The sequence below is a fragment of the Anthonomus grandis genome, chromosome 7 (assembly GCF_022605725.1).
Source record: "Anthonomus grandis grandis chromosome 7, icAntGran1.3, whole genome shotgun sequence".
Classification (NCBI taxonomy): domain Eukaryota; kingdom Metazoa; phylum Arthropoda; class Insecta; order Coleoptera; family Curculionidae; genus Anthonomus; species Anthonomus grandis.
Genome location: NC_065552.1, coordinates 17,694,213 through 17,721,586, shown reverse-complemented (window position 1 = coordinate 17,721,586; position 27,374 = coordinate 17,694,213). Strand labels below are relative to the sequence as shown.

The 27,374-nt window shown below is 32.4% G+C and overlaps 1 protein-coding gene across 4 annotated transcripts in view; it reads right to left on the bottom strand.

The window, feature by feature from the left end:
* LOC126738542 (uncharacterized) overlaps window positions 1–27,374 on the bottom strand; it is a 139,295-nt gene that overhangs the window by 107,683 nt on the left and 4,238 nt on the right. The window contains exons 1-2 of one of the 4 annotated variants that reach the window (XM_050443916.1): window positions 20,358–20,522; window positions 14,916–15,045 (exon numbers count right to left, since the gene is read on the bottom strand). In XM_050443916.1, the coding sequence (XP_050299873.1) occupies window positions 14,916–15,029 (114 nt within the window). In that variant the 5' untranslated portion in view covers window positions 15,030–15,045; window positions 20,358–20,522. Of the gene's footprint in view, window positions 1–14,915; window positions 15,046–18,168; window positions 18,321–20,357; window positions 20,523–27,374 lie in introns of those variants that run through there. The other 3 variants (XM_050443915.1, XM_050443914.1, XM_050443917.1) reach the window with 3 other exon arrangements.

The following is a 27,374-nucleotide window of genomic DNA, read 5'->3' as shown; positions in this document are numbered from 1 at the left end:
GTTTTATTTTAACGGAGCCAGTCTCCCTGAGCCGGGTGAGCTGGGATTCGCCTTTCGGGAAACCGTTCTTCATATAGTCGAGAAGCAGCTCTACCATTACATCGAACTTCCCCATAAATTAAAAGCATATCGGCGTATTCAGCAAAAGTGTAATCTTCCATTACTTAACCGTAATAAAAAGGGAATTAATATAATGTAAAAAATACTGACAGTGACAAATTTTAAAAATATTGACAGTGGCAATGAATTAGCATTATTATTATTAAAATAATTAATTCAGGTGCTTTATCTTAGTTTGGTTTTAGTCAATTTCCACAAAAACGGTGATATTTACCGACTTTTACTAAGAGCACCCTTTTTATGTAAAAAGCATAGGAACATCATAATCTAATGCCCAAACGGGAAAAAAATAAAGTCTTAAAGAAATGGGCTTAAATTTACCAAATACCCCCCTGATTCCGAAGCCCCTGATAATTTTTTTTTATTTAGTAGGTTCAAAAGAATAAACGTACTAACAATAATTTACCTCCCAAAATTGGTTGCGGTAGCAAAAGTAGTTCCGGAGCTATTAAAAAAAAAACTAGTTTTTAAAGGTTATTTTCAAAGAGCTCTAGCTCCCTGAGGAAGCTTTTCCGGACCCATGTTTATATAAACTTTTGCTTTTCTTTTAACGTTTTTGATCTGCCCTAGAAGTTTGTAACATGATCAACGGAACACCCTGTATATAAACGTCATCTTATCCTTTCAAAAATCATCACACCCAATAAAAATTCAAATTCAAATTCCTTCTTCACCCCCAATTATCATCATATCCCTAGGCTATGTGAATTGTAAAACAACCCTAGAGAAGGTATAGCAATATCCAATGTACAAAAAATATATATCTAAATATATATTAAAATTGCTGAAATAAATTTAAATTTTAGTTTTATTAAATGTGTCTTACCCCAAGATAAGAAAGAATGACCTAGCGAGAAAACTTTTTAAAATTTTGGGTGCCATCTTGTTATGTTATAAATGATAGTCCGGCACGACTAACCGGTTTACAGGGACTAACTATTTCTAGGGAGTTGAGTTTTTTCGACAGTCTTGATTTTAAAGTTTTACACAACAAGAACAACTCCCTAGATCTGATAGGTTCCAGAAACCCTGTTAAATTTAAATGATAAAACAAAAGAACCTATCAGGCCGGCTTAAGTTTATAACCTAAAGATAATTCATCAGTGATCGAAAGCATTAAATAATAAAGCGTAACATTGGATTGTCTTAATAAAAAATATTTAAAAATAATAAAATCATGTTAAATCATAAGACAAAGAAATCAAAGCAATATAGTTGAGATCAAATAAAGAGGAAAAAAGACCTTCGACAGGTCAAGTTCCATGATGTTGTTCTTTCGGGAGCGAGAGCCCGCGATGGACTATTTCTCACCACATAGGGCTTAGAGCATTATTGTGCTTCAAAAAAATAATTGGTTGAAAGTGAAGAAACAATAATCAATTTTAGTTTTTGGTGTTAATCTGGCTAAAAATATGCAGGCGGAGAGAAATGATACTAGATTTATTTCACGATACGATTAATCTCTCTCCGTCACAGCGGATAGCACGGTTCACTTTTTACAGACGCAGCTGGAAAGACCTCCTAGATACGTCGCTGAACTGCTTAAGTAGTAGTTCAAAAGACGTCCGGGCGCAATACCGGACATTGAGGAACTTCTCTCGTTACTTTATGGGCTTAGTCGCTATGGGCCCAAGCAAAACCCATACATAGATCACGAATAAGCAAACCATAGAGTGCCTAGTAGAAAATACAAATACGGGACAAATCGGAATAATTCGACACGCGGCGCCACTGGCGTCCGCTTTAGTAAACCGGTTGACAAATTCAATTGCCGTGAAATCTTCTTATTGTAAATAATAACAAAGAATTAAAGTGGTGGTAACATTGATAGTGGTTTAATAAAAAATATTGGCGAATTCCATTAAGAATCGAAGGCAATTGTAATTATGGTGGGTGTCTTAGTCAGCAGTCTCGTACTTATAAAGTTTTGAATGAAATTATTTTTGAATTTATAGCAAGGTAATTTTTAAATATCTTAACCAAATGAATAAATGTTACGATTCACCAGATCCCGTCTAAAGCATAATTAATCCTGTAGCAGCCTTAAGAAATTAAACTTAAAAATTCAGCCAGATAAAGACGAATTCCTAAGGAAACCTCTTTCCTTATCTTAACTAAAAAAAAAACTCCTCATAACTTAAGGGGATTTCATTAAATATGCGCTTTAAGTGTTGTTTAAAGGATTTGGCCCCTGCCTTCCAGATCCTTCCGAAATGAGGCGAACGAGCAGGAATAAATTGCTGTAGCACCTTTGTATATTAATATTCCTGAATTTTTGAAAGTTTTCATATAGGTCATGATCATTTACATTTAGGCCGGAAGTTGTCGGTAGGGGTTTTAAACAAGATAAAGGACCAGATATTAACCAACCAAGTTTACTCGTTTGCAAAGTGAGATTGTATTTGCCTTAACTTATTTGTCCAAAATAAATTATAAAACAAACTGGCCACTATTAGTACATTTATGTCTGAAGACTCAAAGAAATGGAATTAGCAACGCGAATATTGTTAGAAATAATAATTCCACAAGTATTAGGGAGTTGATGCGGGAACATTTCTGTTCTCCTATCAATCACCAGAGTTGATAACTTAAAATGGTAACCATTATTCCTGGACGCTATCAAAAGATTGAGGCATTTGTTAATAAAGGTTGCTCCTTTAGGTTTATTTCACAGACTGAAATATTTAAATATTTATTTTGTCAAAAAGAGATTTCGTTTATCGAATAGCGTCTTTGAAATATAGTTAGATTGGGATCTGCTGTCCAATAGCGCTTTGCATAAAATAGGGTTTTGCTCATTATGATATACCTTGGCTAAAATGGTAGATAAAAAAATATAAACATTTGAAGTGGCATTGGTACAAGATAGGGTGTAGTTTGCGTTAAACTTTTCGGTTGTATTGACTTGTTGAGTTGACACATCACTAGAGGTTCTTGAAGTTGGGTTTTGGGTTGCTAATAAATATTTATATGAGAACTAAAGTCTGGATTTGCCAAATACTTATTGCTATTTTGGCTGTATAGCTTGCCGAGAGATGGTACCATGTTTTGGGTTAGCTATAGGCCTCGAGGTTATAGGAATATTATCTTGTGTAGCATTGCTTAAGTTGGATTCTTGTTGCAACAATAAATGATGATTGCGACGACAGGTTCTGCAACTGTACTTAGACCTATATTTTGAGTTTAGGTGCCCAGGACGTAGACAATTGGTACCTAAGCTTAATCGTCTTAATAAAAAGGTAGCATGAAATTGTATTTTGTGGGCAGCAACATATTTGTTGGTAATCTAAAGGGAACTACACAAAGTCTCGGTCTCAAAAGTATTTATTAATTCTAACAGTAGTTTACACGTGTTTCGCTCATATTAATACGATAACAACCTTAAAGTTAGATAAAATTGGTACCTTAAAAATCGACTACAAACAGTACATGCTTTACGGTCACATTATACATACACAATAAATAAAATAAATTCTTAGGAATGTGATACGCCATAAGTTTATACAAAATCAAAACAACTAATTTCTTTGTTTTTAATTTTTAGGTCTGATGATTCTCTTAATATGAGCAAAATACATAACTACACGTAAACTACTGTTAGAATTAATAAATACTTACTTTTGAGACTGAGACTTTGTGTAGTTCCCTTTAGATTATTGATTCTAGGTCTCTTTAAGAAAATGGACGACTTCCTTTAATGTTTGTTAGTGCTGTCAGGTTTGCTGCTATAAGTTTTAAAGTCAATGGATTCTAGCAAACATGTTTGCTAGAATCCATTAACTGACATATTTCAGTTAAAAATCAGTAAAGTTTTGAATAGAAGAATGTTCAATATTTTTTGAAAATATATCCCACTCCTTACGCGTGGTTGGGTTTAGTTTATTTTTGAGACTAACAAATAAATTACCATAGTATCCCAACTATCAATATTTTCTTCCAAGTTTTTAGGCAAGCGATAATGTTTTTGAAAATTGTTGAAGAATTTTCTTAACCTTGCATGACATGCTTCTTTATTGTGGCCAAATTAAGTAGGGTCAACATGTGAATGGACTATAGCTTTTTTATTTTTATATTGCTCTATTAGAAGATTTTAAGCAACAAGATAGTTTTCATCCATTGTCGTCAATGAACTTATAATTTGGAAAGCATCTCCCTTAGGTGATTATTGTAGGTAGTAAAACTTCTGAATGTTAGAAAGAGACTGATTTTTATTAATAAGGGATTTGAACCGTTCATATAATCGAGTCTATGCGTTATATGTACCCGAAAACTCTGGAATTGAAATAGGAGGAAGTTTTGCAAGGTTGTTTGAATTTTGATTAATACCAATGTCTGGAGCCTCCGAGACTTGATTAACTACCTTTGTAATAAGATAAGGAGGTTGTAACGCTAATTAAGCCTTGGAAAATACATTAAAGTATTTTTTTTCAACATTAGCACGATTTTCCTCTTGATTATCCGCGTCAGGCCGATCGTATACCGAACATACACCTTCATTTGCCATTTGGGTTCGATCAAATTCATTAAACGTAGATTCAAATATTTTTAAACGAGTTTCAATTCGTGTTGTTTTCTAGAATGCGAATATTATCCGGTTTAACTGAACTCGAATCATGTTGAAATTGTGTAAAAAAAGCATTTAGATGATTGCGGCGAGAAATATGGAATTTTAGTTTAGTTTTAGCTCTAGCCAATATTCGTTCCGGGCTTTCTTCAATTCTTTAGTCGTTTAGAGGTAAAAGATAGCTAACCAAATTCTTATATTAAAGAAGACCAACAATGATTAATTTTTCAGGTTTTTTTACATTAAAATCTTACTTATGTAGAAATTTTTATCCGTTGTCTAGGGATTGTTAAATGAGAGTCCAGGTAAGTATATGAATAGATATAATCAGATAAATATATTATGGCATATTATGGTAAAAATTGTGATTTCATACAAATTAATAGATGGACTTCTATAACTGGGCCATAAACAATATTGCAGTTCACGACAATACAAGTTGGGCAACTTAAACCAAACACAACTTAATAACAATTAGTCGTTACAAATACGTCTTAATTATGACTTGACTAAAAAAAACAATTTCTAATTAAAAGTTTACAGCTTAATGGTTTAACGTCTTGGACTAACATAAGTCTTAAATCCATTTTTCGATTATTAGTATGCCAGGTATAGAGCGTGGAATATAAGAATTAATTTTGCTAATGTTTTTACACATTTTCCAGCTGGTCATCGAAGGGCTTATTGGAGAGGAGAATTTTCTCCGAGATACGATTTTAGCTTCTTTAATTATCACTTTACTAAAGATCTTTGTTCAGTAATAGCATAAGCATTACTTGCATTAATTGTTTAAATATTCATATTAGTCTTACTTCTCTAAGTAAATTTTGAGTGACCCCTATATCTAAAAATATGTCTGGTCGCTAACACCAAAATTCCTCATTCCCCTCCTGAAAATGAATGAGGAACCAGACGTAAGAGGAGTGGACATGCACTTAAAAGAGAACCATTTCGTGTATTCGTGTCGCATTTTTGTGTATACTTTACTAGTACTTAAATTCAGTAACTAATCCCGTAAAACCTTGCCAAAGTTATCGAAAATACTGGTCGGTAACAAGAGTAACAGGTAGCTTAAGTGTATATAGAAGAACGGAATCAATCAGCCTATAGTATGTTCATTTTTATTATCCTTTTCTCTCATAAATTTATTACTCTCACCCCCACACTCCTTCTCTTCATTCTACCAGGGGATTACTGGAGGTGTATTTAAGCTAATTTGTATTTTTGAAATAGCTAAATTTGCTTCAGTTTTTATATTAAATTCTATCTTAGGAAGGGATTCGTTTATATTTCCTAGCATTATTTTTGGAACTTTTATAAAAAAGTTAAAAAGAGTCCAATATGCTTTCTTTAGCTTTCACTTCGAAATATTTTTTGAGGCCAGCATTGAAATGCGGTATGTTTCACTAACATGGAGAAATGTGGTTTTTTTCCCAAAATCGGGCAAGAAAGACTACCGTCAACCAAAGTCCTTTAGGGCCATAAGCCTGACTTCATTTGTACTAAAGACTATGGAAAGGCTAATAGACAGGTATATAACAGAGGAGATTCTAATAGAATTGCCGCTACATAGGAATCAGCATGCCTACATGAAAAGGCAGTCGACGGAAACGGCACTTCACGCTGTAGTAAGCAAAGCTTCAAAAGCCATAGAGAACAAGAAAATAGCATTTGCTCTTTTCTTTGACGTGGAAGAAGAATTTGATAAATTAAAAACAGATATTATCTGCCAAGCCCTCTGACCAGGGGCACTCCAGCTCATCTTGTCAGGTGGGTCAAGACGACGCTGCAAGACCGGAAGTTCAGTGCTGCACTAGGAGACTGTCGTGTTGAGACCAGGGTGAAAGGCGGCTGCTCGCAAGGCAGTTGTCTTTCGCCACACCTTTGGTGCCTGGTGATGGACAGTCTCCTCAGGAAGCTAGAACTTGAAGGATTTTATGGACAGGCATACGTGGACGACGGACTAGTGATGGTCACGGGTAGATTTGTGAACACAGTCTGTGAGCGGAGACAGGGCTGTCGGTCAACCCTGAAACGACCGAGCACATTCTCTTTACTAAGAGGCGAAATTTGACAGGCTTTAAACCTCCCATTATGTTTCAGACTCGCCTAACTTTGAGGCAGCAGGTCAAATACTTGGGACTCACTTTAGACAGCAAGCTCACGTTTAAAACTCACGTAGAATAGGCAGTAAAAAACAAACAATAGGTACAAGATGGGGTCTAAGACCCCACGTTCTCTAGTGGATTTATACCGCAGTGATTCGACCGAGGATTTCGTACGGATCCGTAGTATAGTGGCCAGCCGTATTGAAGGTCATCAACACCCAAAAGCTGACCAGATTACAAAGATTGTTCTGCTTGGGAATTACTGGAGCTATGAGAATAACACCTGCGGCTCCACTAAATATTCTTCTTGGGCTACCGGCCTTCTCAGTCTGGATTAAGAGGAAGGCCATGGCGGCGCATTCCTATACGCCGCCATGGCCTCCCTCTGGATGCAGGATAGCGGAGGGTGCCGCAATGTTCACTTAGGACGAGGCCATATGGCGATTGCTCTCGGGACATCCTGAGAATTCATCATCCATTCTTACACATGTAAGAACATACCAATTCTGACATCCAGATGCACTACAGAAAGTGGCAAACTAAGGTTAAAGAAGGGGTTTTCGGAGAGTCGAAATCCCGACAAGGAAAAAATTGGTCGGCGGACCAAATTAAAGAGCCAAGTGGTTTCCAGGCCTGCTACACAGATAGATCATTGATGAAAAGCACCAATTCAGCTGGAGCCGGAATGTACAGGATGGAAACGAATGTAGCGGAATCCCTCCCGCTAGGGAAACACACCACAGTTTTCCAAGCGGAGGTGTTTGCTATACTCGACGTAGCAAACAAACGAGAGGCATTGGAAGGTAACCGGGGAATTTGCATCTACTCCGATAGTCAAGCTGCCCTTAAGAATCAGAAATCCAGGGCCAGCTCAGCGCTAGTCCAGGAATGCGGAGACGCATTGAAACTTGCAGCACACAGGGAAGTGAGAATGAAGTGGGTCCCAGGACACCAAGATGTGAAAGGCAATGAGCGGGCCGACGAACTGGCAAGACAAGGTTCCGTTAATCGTTTTGTAGGCCCCAAACGTTGTCTCGGTCTTAGCAAAAAACAAATCTCCCAGGCACTTAAAAATTGGGCCTGGGAAAAAACAAGGAGAAATTGGAGAAGGGCAGAAGGATATAAACAGGCCAAGGAAATGATACCAGATTATGACGGCTCTAAAGCAAGGCGACTTCTAACAAAGTCCCGACAAAGTATCAAAGACTTGGTGGGAATCCTGACCGGGCACAACAGTCAGGCCTACTTGCCGAGCTAGCTCCCCCACCCTTACTACTACTACTACTACTACTACTACTACTACTACTAGCAATATTTTCCTGATTTTGAATTTTTGGGGAAAAATCTCTTAGGATCATGTGAACTAGCTCCTATAAGTGTCCTCTAATATGTCCATTAGAAATCAGAAGAAATTGACGCACTACGTAAATAGAGATCAATGTTTGAGAGAGCAGGTGGGGGACTTATAAAGGCAGACAGGGTTGAAAAGTGGTCTGTAGCTATTAGGTTTATTATTATTTTTCCTTTGGCATTTAGATGGTTTGAACCCTACATCTGATTATCAAATATGGAGAGGGGATTTTGGTTACGATTTTAGTAAGATTATCTTCCGTTATCGAAAGAGTTGCAGGTAGGAATATAAACCATATTGAAGTATGGGATTTTAGGAAAGTAGAGATTATATTTATTTTAATATTTGATGCCAATTTTATTACTTTATAATCCAGGAATTTATAGATATAAATAGCAACGCTGTCTGAGGTATGACTTGTGTTAATTCTGTTTTGGAAATTAATATTAAAGTGTTTTGATATGGAGAAGTCCTTTTCATTAAAGTTGGTTTCTTAAATGCATAGAATGGATGAATTATCTCTCTTTTCTGGGAGTAAAACCGTTACTGTTTTATTGAATTATAGAATTATATTTGTATTATTGAGTAAAATTTACATAATTCAGTGGTTTTGAAATGATTTATGTATGAAGAGGAAGGTTTGTACTTTAATGACTACTTGGTTTCATTTGGATCATCATCATTTAACATGGCCGTATACATTTTTTAAGTTTTGTACTTGAAGAGGTGGAGTGTTTGCTTGTTGAGTGAGATTTTTGTGGAGAGGATTTGGTTGATGAGCTTGAAAATTATTTTCTTTGTAAGGAGGATGATCATGATCGCGAATCGTGATCGCTTGGAGAAGAGCGAGGTCTGGAGTTTTTTGAAGGGTTTCGGCTTGGGATGTAGAGGCCGTCAGAATTTCGTTGCGACAAATGTGGCATAGCTTTTCGGAAATAGGTTTTGATCTCAGAAATTGATCTCGCAAGAGATATTGTAGCACATCACATCCTCTTGCAAATACTGGGTGACATGGGCTTAAGAGATACTGAGTTAGCACTCTTGGAATCATACCTTAGTGATGGAATACAACAAGTAAAAATTAATAATCTACATAAGATAAGTTGTTCTTATCTTCTGTATTTCAAATTCTTTTTTATATGCTAAACATATGTCTTTATATATAAACTGTCTTTATATCTTGGAGAAGGGTTTCCTTTATAATTTATGCAATAGGAGGGTGAACTACATTGGGTATAGATATGTTAATGAATGTCATAAGAGGAACATATAGAGCTTCTTGACATAGTAGAATTCTTGACATCTATGTGGGCTTGGAATATGTAATCTTACTCTTAAATATAAATATCCAGCTTAAATTCTTTATGGCAGGAAATGAGTTTTGAATGACAATATAAAAGTATTTGAGGAAATTGCTATCTTTTTTTTGAGTCATACGAAAAACTTTAGTGATACCTTGACTCTGAAGATTGGTGGGTATTTCTTCTTCTGAGCAGTTCGCTAAATCAGAGCTAGTAATCACACATTTTATAATTTTAAAGGATGAGTGAGGGGCTGTGCTGAATTCGATATCGTTTAAGGATGTAAGTCTTTCGGCTTTTTATTTGAGTTTCACTATTTACTTTTATTATTATTAGACTTATGTAATACAAACTGTGCAAAATCTTTAAAAGATCCGAGTGTCCTAGGAAAAAAGTCAACTACGGTAGCACTAAGCAAAGCCATTGCACTACTCTCACACTACGGGATTGCTTTACAAGAAAAGTAATTTTGTAAGGAAGTAATTTTTTAACATTAATGAACTGGGAAACTGCGGGGTCATCAAGCCCGTACCAACATATGTTGGCTCCCTGAAGGGCTACTGCTTTTTGAATTACTAACATTTTTTACTTTTACGACTATTCTTTTCTCCTTTAAAAAAGTCTCGTCATAATTTTTATTGACGAGAACTGCTGCTTTCAATATTAAAAATTATTTGAGCCTATCTTTCTTTTGTTTTATAGAATAAGCAGCAGATGTATTTAGTAATTACTATGTCAGCTTATCTTTCTTCGGCTTTATAAGACAAGTAATAACCGGATTAACACGGTAAAAGGAGATTTGGATATAATTGCTTTAATTTGCTTTGCTTTGTGGCGCCGAGTTTGTGACTTTGCTTCGCAAGTGTTATTCGCATCTGTTATTACTTGTATATAAAATCATATTTCGGTTTCTTTAATCATCTCACTACTTTTATAAATGCTTCTTTCATTACTGACTCCATTGATTAGATATGGTGGCGATAAAATTCTGCAATAAGCTACATTGTTCTGGATCACGATGATTCTATTATATGATTCTATCATTATGTCTTAATTTTGGCGACATTTTTTCCAGATATTACCAATCTGTCTCCAGGACGTGGCGGCCGCCTTATTCTTATGCTTATGGCTTGCGCCCCAACGCCTGTACATAATGGCTTACCGTCTCCTAAAATATATTTATACGTATACTTGCTGTAGATACTCGCCGATCTCGATAGCTTCTCCTCTTATATAGCTATTGGTTATTTATTATTGATTTTTTTATTTAAAAGGTCATGAAAATACAAATATTATTTAGGTCATATAGACATTTGTGATTATGAAATATAACTAGAATTTATGATCCATGATTTCTGAACAGAATATATCGTATCAAAAAAATATTTATTTACCTTAGTACCTAATTAAGCGTAGTTTACTTATAAGCATTTAAAGTTCCAAGAGCCGTTAAGTATACTACCATTAAATTACCATTTGAACCAGACTTAAATCTTAATTCGAAAAATTATCCATTATCCCAAAGATGCTGGTCATACACTTTTATAAAAGGTAAAAACACAAAATCTACAGCATCACAAATACATTTAATAAAATTACAAAGGTTACATGTTTCGCTCGACTAGAGCATCATCAGACCTAAACAATAATTAAAATTATGTAACCCGAAAAAAGGAAAATTCAACAAAAACTTACCATAACATACACAAAACACCTGACATATAAGTAAACAAAGCTTACAATAAAGTGGCACTATCTATGTACAAAGAACTCAACTAAACAATAAAATCACTTTATACATTTTAGAAATCTAACCATCATTTAAGAGTCGAAAACTATTTAAGGTTATTAAAAACTAGGTGGCCATCAAAATCAAACCGTTCATTAACACAGGACAGATCTGGACTTTTAAAAGATTTACTAATTTTCATTGTCTCCAACAAGTCTAGTTTTTTACTTTTGTTGCGCTGATGAAGTATTTTTATATTTTGGCTGTCAGGAAAATTATGTTTGGAGTCGAGGAGGTGATTGGCAAAAGCCGATCTGGTGACTGTGATATCGGTATTTTTAAATTTATTATATTGGGCCTTGTGTTCACTAATCTTAGTAGAAATATTTCTATCAGAGTGGTTGACGTACACTGCAGGGCACTCTTTACACCTAATCTCATAAACTCCCGGAGAAGATAGCGGAAGTAGTTTATCTATAGTTTTAATTAGATGTCTTTTTAATGTATTTTTGGTTTTAAAAGCTGGGGTTATGCCAAAGGGAGAAAAAAAGCGGGATAGTTGTGACGAAATTGGTCCAAAATAAATAAACGACCTAAAAGTTTTGATATAGTTTGTTTGCTGTCTGATAAAATTAAATGATAATTTATACTTGTTCACATACTGAAAATACATTTTATATATAAGTTTAAGAGGAAAAAAGTTACTGACTGCTAGTTTGTTTAATGGTAAGGAATTCTTTTTTAAAAGCTTCACGAGAAAGTGGGATGTTAAGAAGTCTGTAAAATAAAAAATGGAAAGCAGCAAATTTATGTGAGGATGGTGATGTTGAATTATATTGTATAATATTATCTGTTGTTGCTTGTTTACGAAATATTTCAAAGGATATCTTATTTCTTTCCCTCTTAAGTAATAAATCTAAGAATGGTAAGGTATTATTCTGTTCCCGTTCGATTGTGAACTCAATTTTAGAGTGAAGAGAGTTGACATAATTATGGAAATTTGTAAGCTCTACCTCACTTCCAATCCAAATCATACATATATCATCCACATACCGTTTATAAAGGTTGATGTTATTTTTTAAATTACTGCTCATTATTTTTGTTTCTTCTAAGTTACTAAGAAATACTTCACTAAGAAATGGCGATAAACAAGAGCCTATTGCTAGTCCCTCTTTTTGTTTGAGAAAACGGTTGTTAAATTGGAAAAAAAATTGATCTAACCCAGTAGAAAGGAGCAAAAGTAGATTTTCCACCAAGAGTGAATCAAGTTTCCCCCTGAGAAGATCTTTGATTAAGACCAGACAATCAGCGGGTGGAATGCTTGGAAATAAGTTTTTCACGTCTAGCGATATAAGCTGGGCTGTATCTGGAACGTGAACATTCTGAATGTTTTTGGCAAAATTCACTGAATTTGTTACAGAATATGACGCTTTGAAGTTTGATATATTTCTAAGAACGTTATTAAGCCAAGGTGATAACTGGTAACAAGGGGAGTCAATAAAGGAAACCACAGGTCTAATTGGCATGCTAGTTTTGTGGACTTTTGGCAATGCATATAATAGAGGTGTTTTAGGGTTCATGGGATATAGTTTTTATTTTGTCGACTTAAAATATTCTAAGATTACTAAGGTCATGTCTAAGACTTTTTTCATTTATTAAAGAACGGACCTGTCGAATCTCTGTCGACCTTTTCAAAGTCATCTGTGTTTAGAAAATCCACTACTTTATTTATGTAATCGTCTCTTTTTAAGGCAAGTAAGCATGATTCCTTATCGGCTTTTGTGAAAACTATATCGTTGTCCCTCATTTTCTTTTTTATTGATCTTAATATTTTGTTGTTGTTTTGACTTATTCTCTGTTTATTGTTAAGGAAACAATTTTGATATTAAAAGGAAATTCTTCTTGCTCTTATTTGATCTTAATGTTCTTATTTGATATATTCGTTGTCTATAGAGCATTTTTAGCCTCTACAGCCAATGTTTCCCTAACACATCGGTCGGTTCTAGTAGGAAGATTAAATTGTAAATTGTTGTTAAGAAATTTTAATTTGACTTCAGAAAAAGAAATACCACTAAGGTTCATAAATCTATTGTGAAAAACATGACTAAAATTACTTTTGCGATATTCGTGGCAATCATTGAGTCTAAGTGAAGTTATATATTTGTTTTTAAGGTTACTAAGTTTCTGTGTCTATATCTATTAAAAGTAGTAGAGCCGAAAGTTGTTACTTCATCTCTGAATTTACAATCCAAATAAATAAATTCCGCGTAATGTAATACGTTGTTAAGTTTGAAAAATAGCAACTTAATTTTCCATTGACGTTGTTTAAGTTCCTGTAGTGGTTTTTGATTTCTTCTTTCAGCCATGATTTTCTAGCCAGATCTAACGCTTTTCTACCCGCATAAGTCCTTGTTCTGCATCGCAAAGAAACGAAATTTGGCGAAAAAGGTGAAAACGAAAAAGGTGAAAAAGCAAGCATTGTTGAATAAACCATATCTTCAGTAGGTAATTCCTCCTTGAGATAAGGTTTTTCTGGTAGAGGCGGATAAGTGAAGCTTGATTAGCATTATTTAACTCGAAAAATTCATCCATTATTCCAAAGATGCTGGTCATACACTTTTAAAAAAGGTAAAAACGTGAAATCTACAGCATCACAAATACATTTAATAAAATTACAAAGGTTACATGTTTCGCTAGACTAGAGCATCATCAGACTTAAACAATAATTAAAATTATGTAAACCGAAAAAAGGAAGATTCAATAAAAACTTACCATAACATACACAAAACACCTGACATATAAGTAAACAAAGCTTACAATAAAGTGGCTCTATCTATGTACAAAGAACTCAACTAAACAATCAAATCACTTTATACATTTTAGAAATCTATCCATCATTTAAGAGTGTAGAACTATTTAAGGTTATTAGAAAGTAGGCGGCCATCAAAATCAAATTTATTAATACAGGACAAATCTGATATCACAGTCATCAGATCGCTTTTGTTAATCACCTCCTCGACTCCAAACATAATTTTCCTGACAGCCAAAATATAAAAATACTTCATCAGTGCAACAAAAGTAAAAAACTAGACTTGTTGGAGACAATGGAAATTAGTAAAGCTTTTAAAAGCCCAGATCTGTCCTGTGTTAATGAAAAGTTTGATTTTAATGGCCACCTAGTTTTTATTAACCTTAAATAGTTCTACACTCTTAAATAATGGTTAGATTTCTAAAATGAATAAAGTGATTTGATTGTTTAGTTGAGTTCTTTGTACATAGATAGAGCCACTTTATTGTAAGCTTTGTTTACTTATATGTCAGGTGTTTTGTGTATCTTATGGTAAGTTTTTGTTGAATTTTCCTTTTTTCGGTGTACAGAATTTTAATTATTGTTTGAGTCTGATGATGCTCTAGTCTAGCGAAACATGTAACCTTTGTAATTTTATTAAATGTATTTGTGATGCTGTAGATTTCGTGTTTTTACTTTTTATAAAAGACTTAAATCTTGACTATTTTACTCTAACATAAATGAAAGTTGATATATTTGATTTCTTAAGTTTCTAAATATATTTGAGAATCTCTATATATAGTAACTGTTAAAAGGTAACAAGTAGCAAAGATAATAATTTTCACGAAACTAATATTTGTTTCTCTTAATATTAGCAGTCTTTAAGGTATTAGTATATAATTTTGAAATAAAAAGGCAATTCAGATATCCTAATAACTTCTGATTATTACTCACCCCAATACTAGCTGATTTACTGATCTCTATCTGACTCTCTGCTTTTGGTAAAGCAGCTCCAATAAGTTGATTGGCCAGGCCATACAAAATAAAAATTAGCTGCATCAAACTCATGCCAAATATTATTGACCTACAGTAAAGTAAAGAAAATATTACTAATGTATTTTATTTTTCCTATTATAGTATTTGAATTGAATTACAATAACGTAATAACCATAATAGTTATTTATGTAACACGTGTGTAAATTAATTCTTCTTTTATGAATGGGAAATTCCCATAAATAAAAAAAGAGATTTTTTACACGTGTATCATACAAAATTTTTTGTACTGCCGAAGCAAACATAAAAAAATAAAAAATATCAAATTACTTTACGCACTTAAACAATGTTACGGTAAAAAATGTCAAAACCTTTTTGACCAATTATAAAAGAAGTATCAAATAAACCTCAAAAAACGTGAAATTTTACATACTCCGTGAAGTGTATTATTATTATTATTATTATTATTATTATTATTATTATTATTATTATTATTATTATTATTATTATTATTATTATTATAACTGTGTCAACAACAGGAGTAATACCAAAGGCTCTAATCGAAAACATGAAACTGCTCAACCTTAATGAAAGCATCTATAAGTCAATGCAGAAGTAAACGCTATTATCCGCATCTCGAATCGTCAGAAAGTTCATTGGAAACGCAGATAACATCAACTAGATTAAAAAACATATCATGTAATTTTAGCCTGAGCTTATTATTTGTCAATAAAGTTAAAAAACAGAGTTCGATAACATGGAAAGGACTCCATCAGAGCTTCATTCTTCTGATATCTGAGATATCTGGGATAAGTGAATGATCACCTCTTCCCCAGGGCAAAGTGCCAGATTTTGCCGTTTGCCTTAAAATCTGATGATAATAATAATAATAATAATAATAGCAATCTGAGCGAAACATAATGAAAAGATTATTAAGTACAGGGATCTAGAACACCAGATACGAAGACAATGGGAGATGAGAAAAGTGCGGCCAGTTCGAATTATTGTGTCATTAATAGAGTATTACTAAAAAGCCTGATCGAATACATAAAACTCCTCAACCTTAAGGAAACCATCTATTAGCTAATGCAGAAGTGACGCTATACATCTCGAATCGTCAGAAAGTTAATTGGAAACGCAGATAACGTGAACTAGTTTAGGAAACATATGTCATTTTAGGTTAAGTGTATTATATGTAAATACAGGTCAAAAACATGGTCTGATAACATGGAAAGGACTCCATCAGAGCTTCATCCTTTTGATATTTGGGATGTCTGGGATAAGTGAATCTTCCCCCCTCCCCAGGAGGGAGTGCGATTGCCGTTTGGCATGAAATCTATAATAATAATAATATTAATAATGATAGCAGCAGAATAGTTAAGGTTAAATGTTTGATCTGGACTGTTTACTAAAACTAGATGAAATTTAATTTTATGTGGCCTATCTACTAAACCTAACTACTTAGCCCATTATCGAATATAAATAAAACAAGTATACATACAGTATATAGGTATACTTGTTTTTATATATGTATATATTAACTCCTGTAACTAAAATCCTGTAACACAGCGCCGGCCCTAAACAAGGCAAAAATAATTTATTAAGGAGCATTTAAAAACAACCTTTACCTAAAATTATAAAAAATAAGTAACCCAAAAGTACAAATTTACTTAAGTAAACCTACTTAAGTTGCAATAAGAGAAAATATCGTCGTCTTGTTTAATACATTTCTGAACACACATGCACGCATGCGTCTTGTAGCTTTTAAGATTCATATTTCATCTATTGATCCAATTATTTGCCTAATATGTGTTTAAAGTTTATTAACTATTCTGTATTTTTTATACACTTCATTTTTATGTAACCCCAAAAATTAAAGTAAAACAGAAAGGTGGCCAACGGATCGGGCCACATGTCCTATCGATAAACAGTCTATTAAGTAAAATATCTTTGTTAAAAAATGAGTTTTGTCGCTCCAAATTATACAGTTTAAAATATTATCATTTGCTTCATATGTATTACGTAACTAGTTGCAAAAAGCAAGTCTTCTTTCGTTATCGCTAGGCAACAATGTTTGTACTGGTTGATACTTATAAGGCACAAATTGGTGTTTTTATAAGTGCCACCATATTCACACTAACTCTACTAAATCTCTAGTTGAGTTTTCCATATAATCTTTAAAAAATGCCAAAATACAAATTTTAACATCCTTGTTTCCTATAAATTGGTTTCTTCTTATAGTTCTTTTCACGTTATCATTACTTCTCAATGTTCTCTAGAAAATTAAGAAGTATTTTCGGTTTGGCAACTTACAAGTCTGGAATCTCTAGCGGTACTCTCCCAGCGCGGTAATATTCTAACATATCACATTTTCCAATATTCGTAAAAGGCATTTTACTAACTTAGATTTAACAATAATCACAAGCTTTGCTAACATGTAACTGTCAGCATTTATTTATTTTATTAAACCTCTATGGCTACTGTAATTTTATTATCCATTTTGTTATTATTATTTGTTTTGCTCTTAAAGAGTTCAAATTAAACAATTTTGCTATAATTTGGCCATTTTTATCTTAAGGCTATTAGTTTAAATAAACCTGTTTAGTAAAAAAATATTTTCTTCTGATTTATGCATAAATATACAGCGGACTTAATCAGAGGTACCCTGTATGTAACTCTTACGAGTCTAGATTTACGTATGCTCCTGCACGATAAATTTACTTTTCTTTCCTTTTAAGCGATTTCATATTAATCTCTACATGATTTTTTTTAAATAAAATTATATTTCATTTTAATTACATATTATAATCTAAAGGGAAACTAACTATTATTTATACTATATTATATTTATACTAACCTTTAAACATATAAGTAAGTTGCTACTATATATTTTGCAATCCTTAATTTATCCATCAATAAAAGTTGACATTAAAATATGAATCATTCAATAGATACATATATAGTTTATTTTAATTTTTTCTTCAAACTTTTATAAGCATATAAGCATATTGTCAAACTGATTCACTAGTTGTATATACAGAGTGTTAATTATGTACCGATAATAAAGTACGTAATTCCTCGGGTGATTATAAGGAGCAGTCTTTATCAACATATATCCGAAGCCCTTTAGTTTTTGATTTAAAATTTTAAAAAGTGAGTTTTTTATCATATTTTTTTATCAGTCTTAGATATGTTTACAAAATTTTGTACATACCTGTTAATCATAAGGAGCATTTTTTGACGCACTATTAGTCTTTTTAAAATTTTCACCAGTGACGTCAGTATGAGATTTGAACAGAACGTTTTTGAAGAATAAAGTGGTATGTTACAGATTTTTTTAAAAAACAAAACTATTTTTGAAATCGGTATTTATTTTGAAGCAAATTTGATTCCTAGACTTACTTTCGTACAACGCACTATTTAGCCAATGAAATAAAAATAATTAGAAGATGATAAATTTTACAAACAGTGAATTAGCTTACATCGCAGGCAGCAAGATAACGTCAAGTTAAGCGACGTGATTTTTCGGTCGCATTTTATCGTCGTCCTGATTCGTCATTTCAGGATAATTGTTGATATCCATAATACACAATGACGTTTACTTTGCGGTCTTTTAAATTATTTTCTTTTACTACATGTAAATAATGAGTTTTTTTATTACCTAATTCTATCAATCTATTTTATCTGTAATCATTAACAAAAAAAAATTAAAAATTTTAGAGTAAAAAAATATAAAAAAAAACATGTCAAAAATTAAACCCGGGATCACCTGGACCATTTGAGCTGTTGTACAGCAAATACACTAACTTTATATTTATTATAAACCAAAATCAATTAACTTTAAATAATCTATCACATGACTAAAATAAGATATGCAATGCAATTGGTGGTACGGTGACTCTGGCGTTGGCCCGACCATCACTACTGATAGACGACCGGCGTTACCGGCAACCCAGTTTTGTAATTGTTTTGTCTTGTGTTTCCTTTTGTGTTTGTTTCACGTTTTGGGTGTTGAACCTGCTTACTTGGACCAGATCCAGCAGACCAGGTATATTATATTTTAAGGGTTCAAATGTCGACAGGAATTAATTTTTTTAATGGCTGTTTTACTTGCTTCTGCCATGTGTTTATGGCCATTGTGGGCTGCCATATGGTGCAATGAAACTAATTTACTTTTCATGGCTTTTTGCAGCAGCAGTTCTTCTCAGCTATCTTCATAAGCTTTATTTGATAAAGAGTATCATCCTTTTAACCTTTTGTTATTTGATTTTATTAGTCTTTTGATAATTCGGAAATTGAAGCTGAGAAATAAAATCATTCATTTCTATTAGTATGCCTTATGAACAATATTTAGTTTTAAAGATTTGTTATATAAAAAATGTATATATAAAGTATGTAAAAAACTACATTGTTTTTTAAAAAATGTGATTTACTTCTATTTTTAAGGTAAACATCTTCTCAAGGTGTAATGTTCGCCCAAAACATGTAGCGTTTATCTAGAAGAAAAGTTTTCTGTTAAACAGCATTTATACTCATATTACATTCAATGAGTCCAGAAATTATTATCTCGACATTTCTCGTTGCGCATTCATTTTTGTGAGTAATTTCTTCAAAATCAGCTGGAAAATCCTTGATTTGACGGACACATTTTTTCTAGTGATAAAATTAAATTTTTTCGAAACTCAAGAAAAATAGCAAATGTCTATAATAACCATTTATGGGTGGATGAAAACCTTTACGCAATTGTAAAACACTAGAAATCTTTGAAAAAGTGCATCATTCCATGGGAAGTAGAGTAGTAGTTAGTTAGAGGACACTTTTAACAAAATTTTATTTTGTTTGTTTCACTTTATTATTCCACTTTATATTTAAGATTTTTAATTAATCGTTTTACTAAATTAATCAAAAATCAGGGGCGTACATTTTTTAAAAATCAAAACATTCAATACCGGCCTACGTGTTTTATTTTTTTCAAGCGGAAATGATACGTTGCGGGAAAATAAGTTTAGGAACCAAATTTGCTTCAAATTAAATGGGTATTTAAAAATAGTTTTTTGTTTTTAAAAAAATCAGTGACATACTTTTTTTCTTAAAAATGTTTAGTTACAAGGGTTACAAATCCCGTCCTGAATTCTGCTGAATGATAAAAAAGTGTGTACAAAATAACATGAAAATATGTAAGATTGAGAAGAAGTTATGATAAAAATTTTAATACAAAGATCCTTAGGACATATATTAATATAAACCTTTTTCTTTAAAATCATTCGATGATTAACACACTGTTTTATCGGCTTCCAACACCTTATATAATATATACAAATTCATAAATAATATATAGTTTTATGCTTTATTGTTCATAAAAAATTCAAATGTAGATTTAATTAAGTAAAAAAATGAAAATACCTTGCTGTAATGTTAAATAAACCACGAAGCAACAATGAACGTTTATAAAACTTTAAATTGTACACACACTTAAAAATATGCACGATAGTTAGAACATATACTAAAATATTATGTGAATAAAGGCTTTATGTTCCACCAGTACCTTTCTAAATTGAATGGGACCCATACCAAGCAGGATGTCAACCCGCCAAGGTTAAAGATTATTATTAGTCTTTTAACAGTTTATTTATGATAATAGCTTTTGTAATTTATAACTTTGGCGAACAAATAACATTAATTAAATAATAATTTGCCTTCGATATACAATGACTGCAAAGAAAAAAAATATTTTGAATTAAAATATTTAGTTAGTGTTTAATCTTTACTTGTCTACGAGTATTTATTGATCTGATACTATTGGAAACTACATAAAAAAAATGTAACAAAAATTGTCGCTATACCCCATTGTACAGGGTGGCCAAATAAGAATGCGAGGTACTGTATCTGGGAAACTATTCATCGTAGAAGCTTGCGATAAAAAAATTTATTACTAAAATGGCCAAGAGAATGACCTGGAAAATATTTTCAAGTTTCTAAAATGGCCGCTAGGGGGCGCAACTGCAATCTTGAATCTAGAAAACTGATGTTTCTGTAAATTTTGCTGAATTAACCTAACAAAAAAATAGCTGATTATTAAAGTAGAGACTAATCGAAACCTTTTTTATTTGAATAGTTTTGCTGTATCTCTAAAAATAAAGTGGTGGGGGGGTGTTCAAAAGTTAGCTTAAATCACACCCTGTATACTAAAAACGCCTTAGCCGATTTTACCAAACTTGGGCTAGTTGAAAAGAGCTATTGTTAAGCTACGAATGTTATTATATTTCATGTTTTTTAGTTTTACATCTCGCCGCTAGAGGGCTTTTTTCGGCTTTCTGACACAAATGACTAATTTTCTCAAAAAACTTGAATGCGTTAATATGATTTTTTTTTTCATAGAAAAATAGCTAAATGATGTCTAAATAATCTTGCGAAAACCGCAACTCGATATCTTGTTTCTAACCTAAAATATAGGCCAAAGAATATTTTATACCCTTAAATTTTAATTTTTTTATACTAATTATTTTGGAATTTTTTAAAATTCACTACTTTTGAAAACAAAATTTACCATTTTTGAAAATATTACCTAATATCACTAAAAGGTAAGTATTAATAATGCTTATATCAAAAATCAGACCTATTTTATGTTATATATTCACTATGGATATAATACGAAAAAAATAATTATTAGAAAGCAGGCCATGGAATGCAACAAAACAAATGTCTACTCAAATTATAAACATTCCTCAAATTGTCAATAGTAAGTTGTCAAAAGTTTTACGTTACTTGAGCATTTTTTGTTTTTGCAAAAAATGCGTTTTACGAACGATGAAGCTGTTGATATGCTTGCGGTTTATTTTGAATGTCTTCAAAATGCTGCAGTAGCAAAAAGAGTTTATGCTGCTCGATATCTAAATCGAAGCCCTTGCGATATTAGATTTTTTCCCCGATTAATGGCGAACTTACGAGCCAATGGTAGTTTTCGGCCTAGGTTTCAACGGCCAAGAATTAGAAGAAATGTGGACAATATTAACAGCGTACTGGGATATATTGAAGGAAATCCTCATGTTAGCACAAGAGCATTATCCCTTGAATTAGGCATATCAAGAACAACGATTTAAAATATTTTGAAGGACAATAGGTAAATTCTAATAGCCATCGCCATATATGGATTTATTTAAGTTTTTTTTTTAATATATTTATAGAATGCACCCATATCATGTTAATTTACATCAGGCATTGGAAGAAGCAGACTTTGACCGTAGGTTGGACTATTGCCATTGGATATTAGGCATGATACGCGAGGACAGAGATTTTTTATTTAAAATTCTTTGGACCGATGAAGCCACATTTAATAGTGACGGTAGAGTCAACCTGCATAACATGCAGAAAATCCGCATTGGTTGTGTGAAGTTCAGCACCAAGGGCGCTGGAGTTTAAATGTGTGGTATGGTATACTTGGAGGCAACATTATTGGACCATATTTTTTTGAGCAATCTCTAAATGGCAATGTTTTTTTCGACTTTTTGATAAATCAATTACCGTTGTGGCTGGAAGATGTGCCACTGGAAGTCCGGCAAAATTTGTTTTTGCAGTTGGATGGTTGTCCAGCACATTTTGCTAGGAATGTGCGAGAGCATATTAATAACATTTTTCAACAGCGGTGGATTGGAAGAGGAAGCCTGTTTCCATGGCCTCCGCGATCCCCAGACTTAACCTGTCTTGATTTCTATTTATGGGGGCGGTTAAAGGACATTGTATTTCAGACTCAGCCTACGACTAGAGAAGATATGAAAAACCGCATTCGTAATGCAATACATACCATACCGAGAGCCGAAATTGAAGCTGCAGTTCTATCTACCCATGAGAGGCTTCAGCAATGCATAGAGCGTGATGGTCAGCATTTCGAGCATTTACGGGGGCATTAAAACCCTTTCTTTTTAAAATCGGTCCTTTATAGAGCCACAACTTACATTATAAAAGAAATTCGAAATAAATTATTTTGTAGTTTTTATAAATATTAAGAGATTTCCATATAAAATTTTCTTTGGCCTAAATTTTAGATTAGGATGAAGATATTAAGATGCGGTTTTCGCAAGCATATTTAGGCGTCATTAAGCTATTTTTTTGTATAAAAAAATTTATACCATTGCATTTAAGTTTTTTGAGAAAATTTGTCATTTGTGTCAGAAAGCCGAAAAAAGCCATCTAGCGGCGAGATGTAAAACTAAAAAAACATGAAATATAATAATATTCGTAGCTTAATAATAATAATAATAATAATAATAATAGTAATAATAATAATAATAATAATAATAATAATAATAATAATAATAGCTCTTTTCAACTAGCCCAAGTTTGATAAAATCGGCTAAGGCGTTTTTAGTATACAGGGTGTGTTTTAAGCCAACTTTTGAACACCCTCCACCACTTTATTTTTAGAGATACAGCAAAACTATTCAAATAAAAAAGGTTCGGATTAGTCTCTACTTTAATAATCGGCTATTTTTTTGTTAGGTTAATTCAGCAAAATTTACAGAAACATCAGTTTTCTAGATTCAAGATTGCAGTTGCGCCCCCTAGCGGCCATTTTAGAAACTTGAAAATATTTTCCAGGCCATTCTCTTGGCCATTTTAGTAATAAATTTTTTTATCGCAAGCTTCTACGATGGATAGTTTCCCAGATACAGTACCTCGCATTCTTATTTGGCCACCCTGTACAGAGAACTGTTATGTAATATCCGCTGGTAAAGCTAACTCATCAATAAACGATTTAATGAAGACTTAAAATCATGTGATAAAGCAGTACCTGAAATAGAACAATCTACAGAACATGAAATACCGTGTCTCTCATCAAAAACTTGTGGCTATGGATTGTTTACTTTTGATATTTCACCAAAGAAGCAAAATTCTAATAGAGATCGTAAAGCAACAAAATTAACAACTATACCTAGTGGAAAAATTAATTCAAGTCTTCTATATAAATATTATAGGCGGCAACGTTGTAACAAAATCATATTTCTTTATCCCCAAACTTAACATACTTACCCGTCCACAAGTCCTAATAAACCTTATATACTGCAGAATTCCGTTTTAGATACTTTTAGTGTTTATGGTTTTGAATAAATTATTGAAGAACCAATGAGAATAACTAGTACCACAAGTACACTAATAGACCCCATTTTTATTAATAACAGAGACTTAGTAGGCAGTTGTGGTACTATTCCTTCTAATGGAATTAGCGACCATAATCTGTCGATATTTCTATTAATTTCAAAAAGTAGCCACCTCGCTCTTTTGAAAATAGATCTTTCGAAGGCATTGACTGACATAATTTTACAACCGATTTACGGAATCTTCCTTGGTACAGAATTATTACTTATTATAACTCTTTCCGATAAACATGCCTCACCTCGACAAGTTAAAGCTACGAAACCGAGGGCACCATGCTTAACACAAGACATTCGCGAATTAAAAAATGTAGGGATCAAAGCTAGCAAAAATAAAAATAAAATAGAAGCAGACTATAATGATTAAAAAATTTTAAGAAATTACATTCTGTTATGTATACGAACAGAGACGCGAAAATTTCTCAACTAAATAACCCCTCTAAACTTTGGAGGAGTCTGCAGGATCTATATTACTTCGCAAAAAAAATTGTCTGTATCCAAATTTATTAAATCCTGAGATTATTAACAATTATATTACCTCATTTTTACAGTCTACCTCAAACCAATGTACAGAAAAAACATAATTTTATAATGATAATCATTTTAGTTCTAAAAACCAGTTTAGTTTTTTAATGACTGCACCAGAGAAAATTCATACTTATCTTAGACACAATTAAATCTAATGTAATAGGCGTCGATTCAATAAACTTAAAAATGTTGCAAATATTTATAGATACTATTATTATGCATAATAAAAATTATAAAATTGAGACTGGTGACATTCCAACTCTTTGGAAAACTGCAATTGGTATCCCACTGTCAAAAGTTATGGAAAAAGTTCTCTATAATCAATTTTTTTTAATTTTATAAAAAATAAAATAATTCCAGATTTTCAATGCGGATTTAGAAAAGGTTTTAGCACCACCCTGGCTCATATTGGCATCCATTCTTGACCATATTGTAAAAGCATTCGATGAAGGTCTTGTTAGTACTTTGATTATACTTAATTTTTCTAAAAATTAATAATAATTTTCTACTTTAGATCATAAACTTTTACTGGCTAAATCTATTAAAAAAGTACTACTCCAATTCTTTGGTTTTGATACTAAAGCGATCAAACTTGTCAAATCTTTCTCTCAGATAAGTCAGCCTGCATGACTCCGTATCCAGCAGCATATTAATAAAGTTGGGAGTTCCCCAAGGAGCCATTCTGTCTCCTCTTTTATTTATTAATTATTTACACTATCGACATAATAACAGCTCCGTCTTTTTGTAGTACGCAGGCATATGCTGATGATACGCAAATTTACTTTTTTTTTTAATCAGAAAAATATACAGGAGGGGCGCAAAAGACAAACGCGGTCTTAACAAAATCAATTTACTCTTTTTTCGGCATAATGTTACATTAAATAATGAAAAAACGAAAATGTTTTGGGAATAAAGCTAAGAGACAGTTTGTCAAAAATATTTTAAATTTAAATAATAATGGCTCAAGTTTGTATTTTGTGCCTCCTGCAAAAAATCTGGATGTAGCAATTGACAAGGATCTTAGGTTTCATGAACACGTACAAAATATTATTAGAAAGGGATTTTATGCCCTTAAATTAATATATAATAATAGACATATTTTAAATTTTTCTTAAAAAAAATTAAAAACTTTAAAATCTAAATTTTTACCTATGTATACCGGCATCGCTATACCATACCACAACATAAAACTTCTACGTTTGAAAGATCATTTATATATAACGCTATCAGCATATACAATTTAATACCGGATCATTTTAAAACTTTTTATATCAACAAATTTAAATTTAAGTGGCGACATATAAACAAATGGACAATGAACTATTAACTTGCTGGGTGATTTGTGGTAAAGGGGAGCTGGCTGCCTGTTGGAGATTTCGACCTGGTATTTAATTCATTTAATATCGTTGGTAATTTTTAACTTTCTTTTCTTTATTATCTTAGAACAGCAATATATAGCCAAAAGTTGGCAAAATGGTGGGTATCTTATTAAAATAATATTCCTGTCATATGATTTTTTTATGTGGATAGCTTTTACAAAAATGCGTTAATAGTCATAATTTATAAAATTATGTGGAATTTGATATAGTTAAGTAAGAATAGCAAAATTTGCTACACTTTGCCTATCAAAGGCACACAAATGTTCTTTTATGTTAATTAACTTATCAATATTTTTACATTTTTTTTTATTAGGCAATCATTTTTAAATTTTTTGAATACTTTGACATTTTCTTATTGGACAGTATATACAGTGTGTCTGATAAGGATGTCTATCATCGGGATCTTAAAAAACAAAAAAGATCGTTAAATTAGAGAAAACTTGGGCATTTTCAAGCCTAATAATATGCCGTTTAGAACGTTTTAAAATGACTAGTAGTGCCGGAGATATGCCTAAAAAACCAAAATTTACCGATTTGGGTTTTATTTTTTTCCGGTATTCATAAAGGTATGGAAAAACAAGAAACACTTTCTCATGGCCAGTTTTTAAGCTTTACAAAACAGCGTTAAGAGATTTTTTATACGATGTTTCGTTTTGGAGAAACCCTTACCAACTTTATTTTTTTATATAAAGCGTAAAAAAGTATTTTCTGTATTGCATAGCATTTTATTACAATTTTAATATATTTTATTACAAACATAACGATGTATGACACAGTATAATTCTGTAATATTTAAATTGGAAGAAATGGGTTTTTATTTAATTCCGAATGTTTGGGTGTAGTAGGCGGTGACATGTTGGCGCTGAGTATGGTGTATAGTATAGTGTACTATTATTACTCATGTTTCGAAATATTGAATTAAAACCACGATTTTGACGATTTCAAAAATGTATTTATTTATGTAGGAAGGTTATATACACGACATATGTTAATTAATTTAACAGATTACTTAAGAACTACTAACCCAAAAAAACTAGTTACTATAGATAATGTTCAAACAAATTACCATTATTCTCCAAACACAGACAATACCTTCTAACTCTCAATTTTAGTATATTACTCTCAAGTAGTATAAACGCTTCAAGAACGATTCTCCTCAGTTGATCATTAAATTCAAAAACACGGTTGTAAATATAGTTTTGCAATACCCTTAGAGAAAAAAATCGAGCGGAGTTATGTCCGGCGAACGAAAGGGCCAGGGAACTAACTATACATGCGCACGATTAGAGCATTGTACGCGGTAACATCCTGCTGAAGCTAACAGCTTCTAACCTTTGCAAGCAGTAGGTTGTCCAAGGATTCTT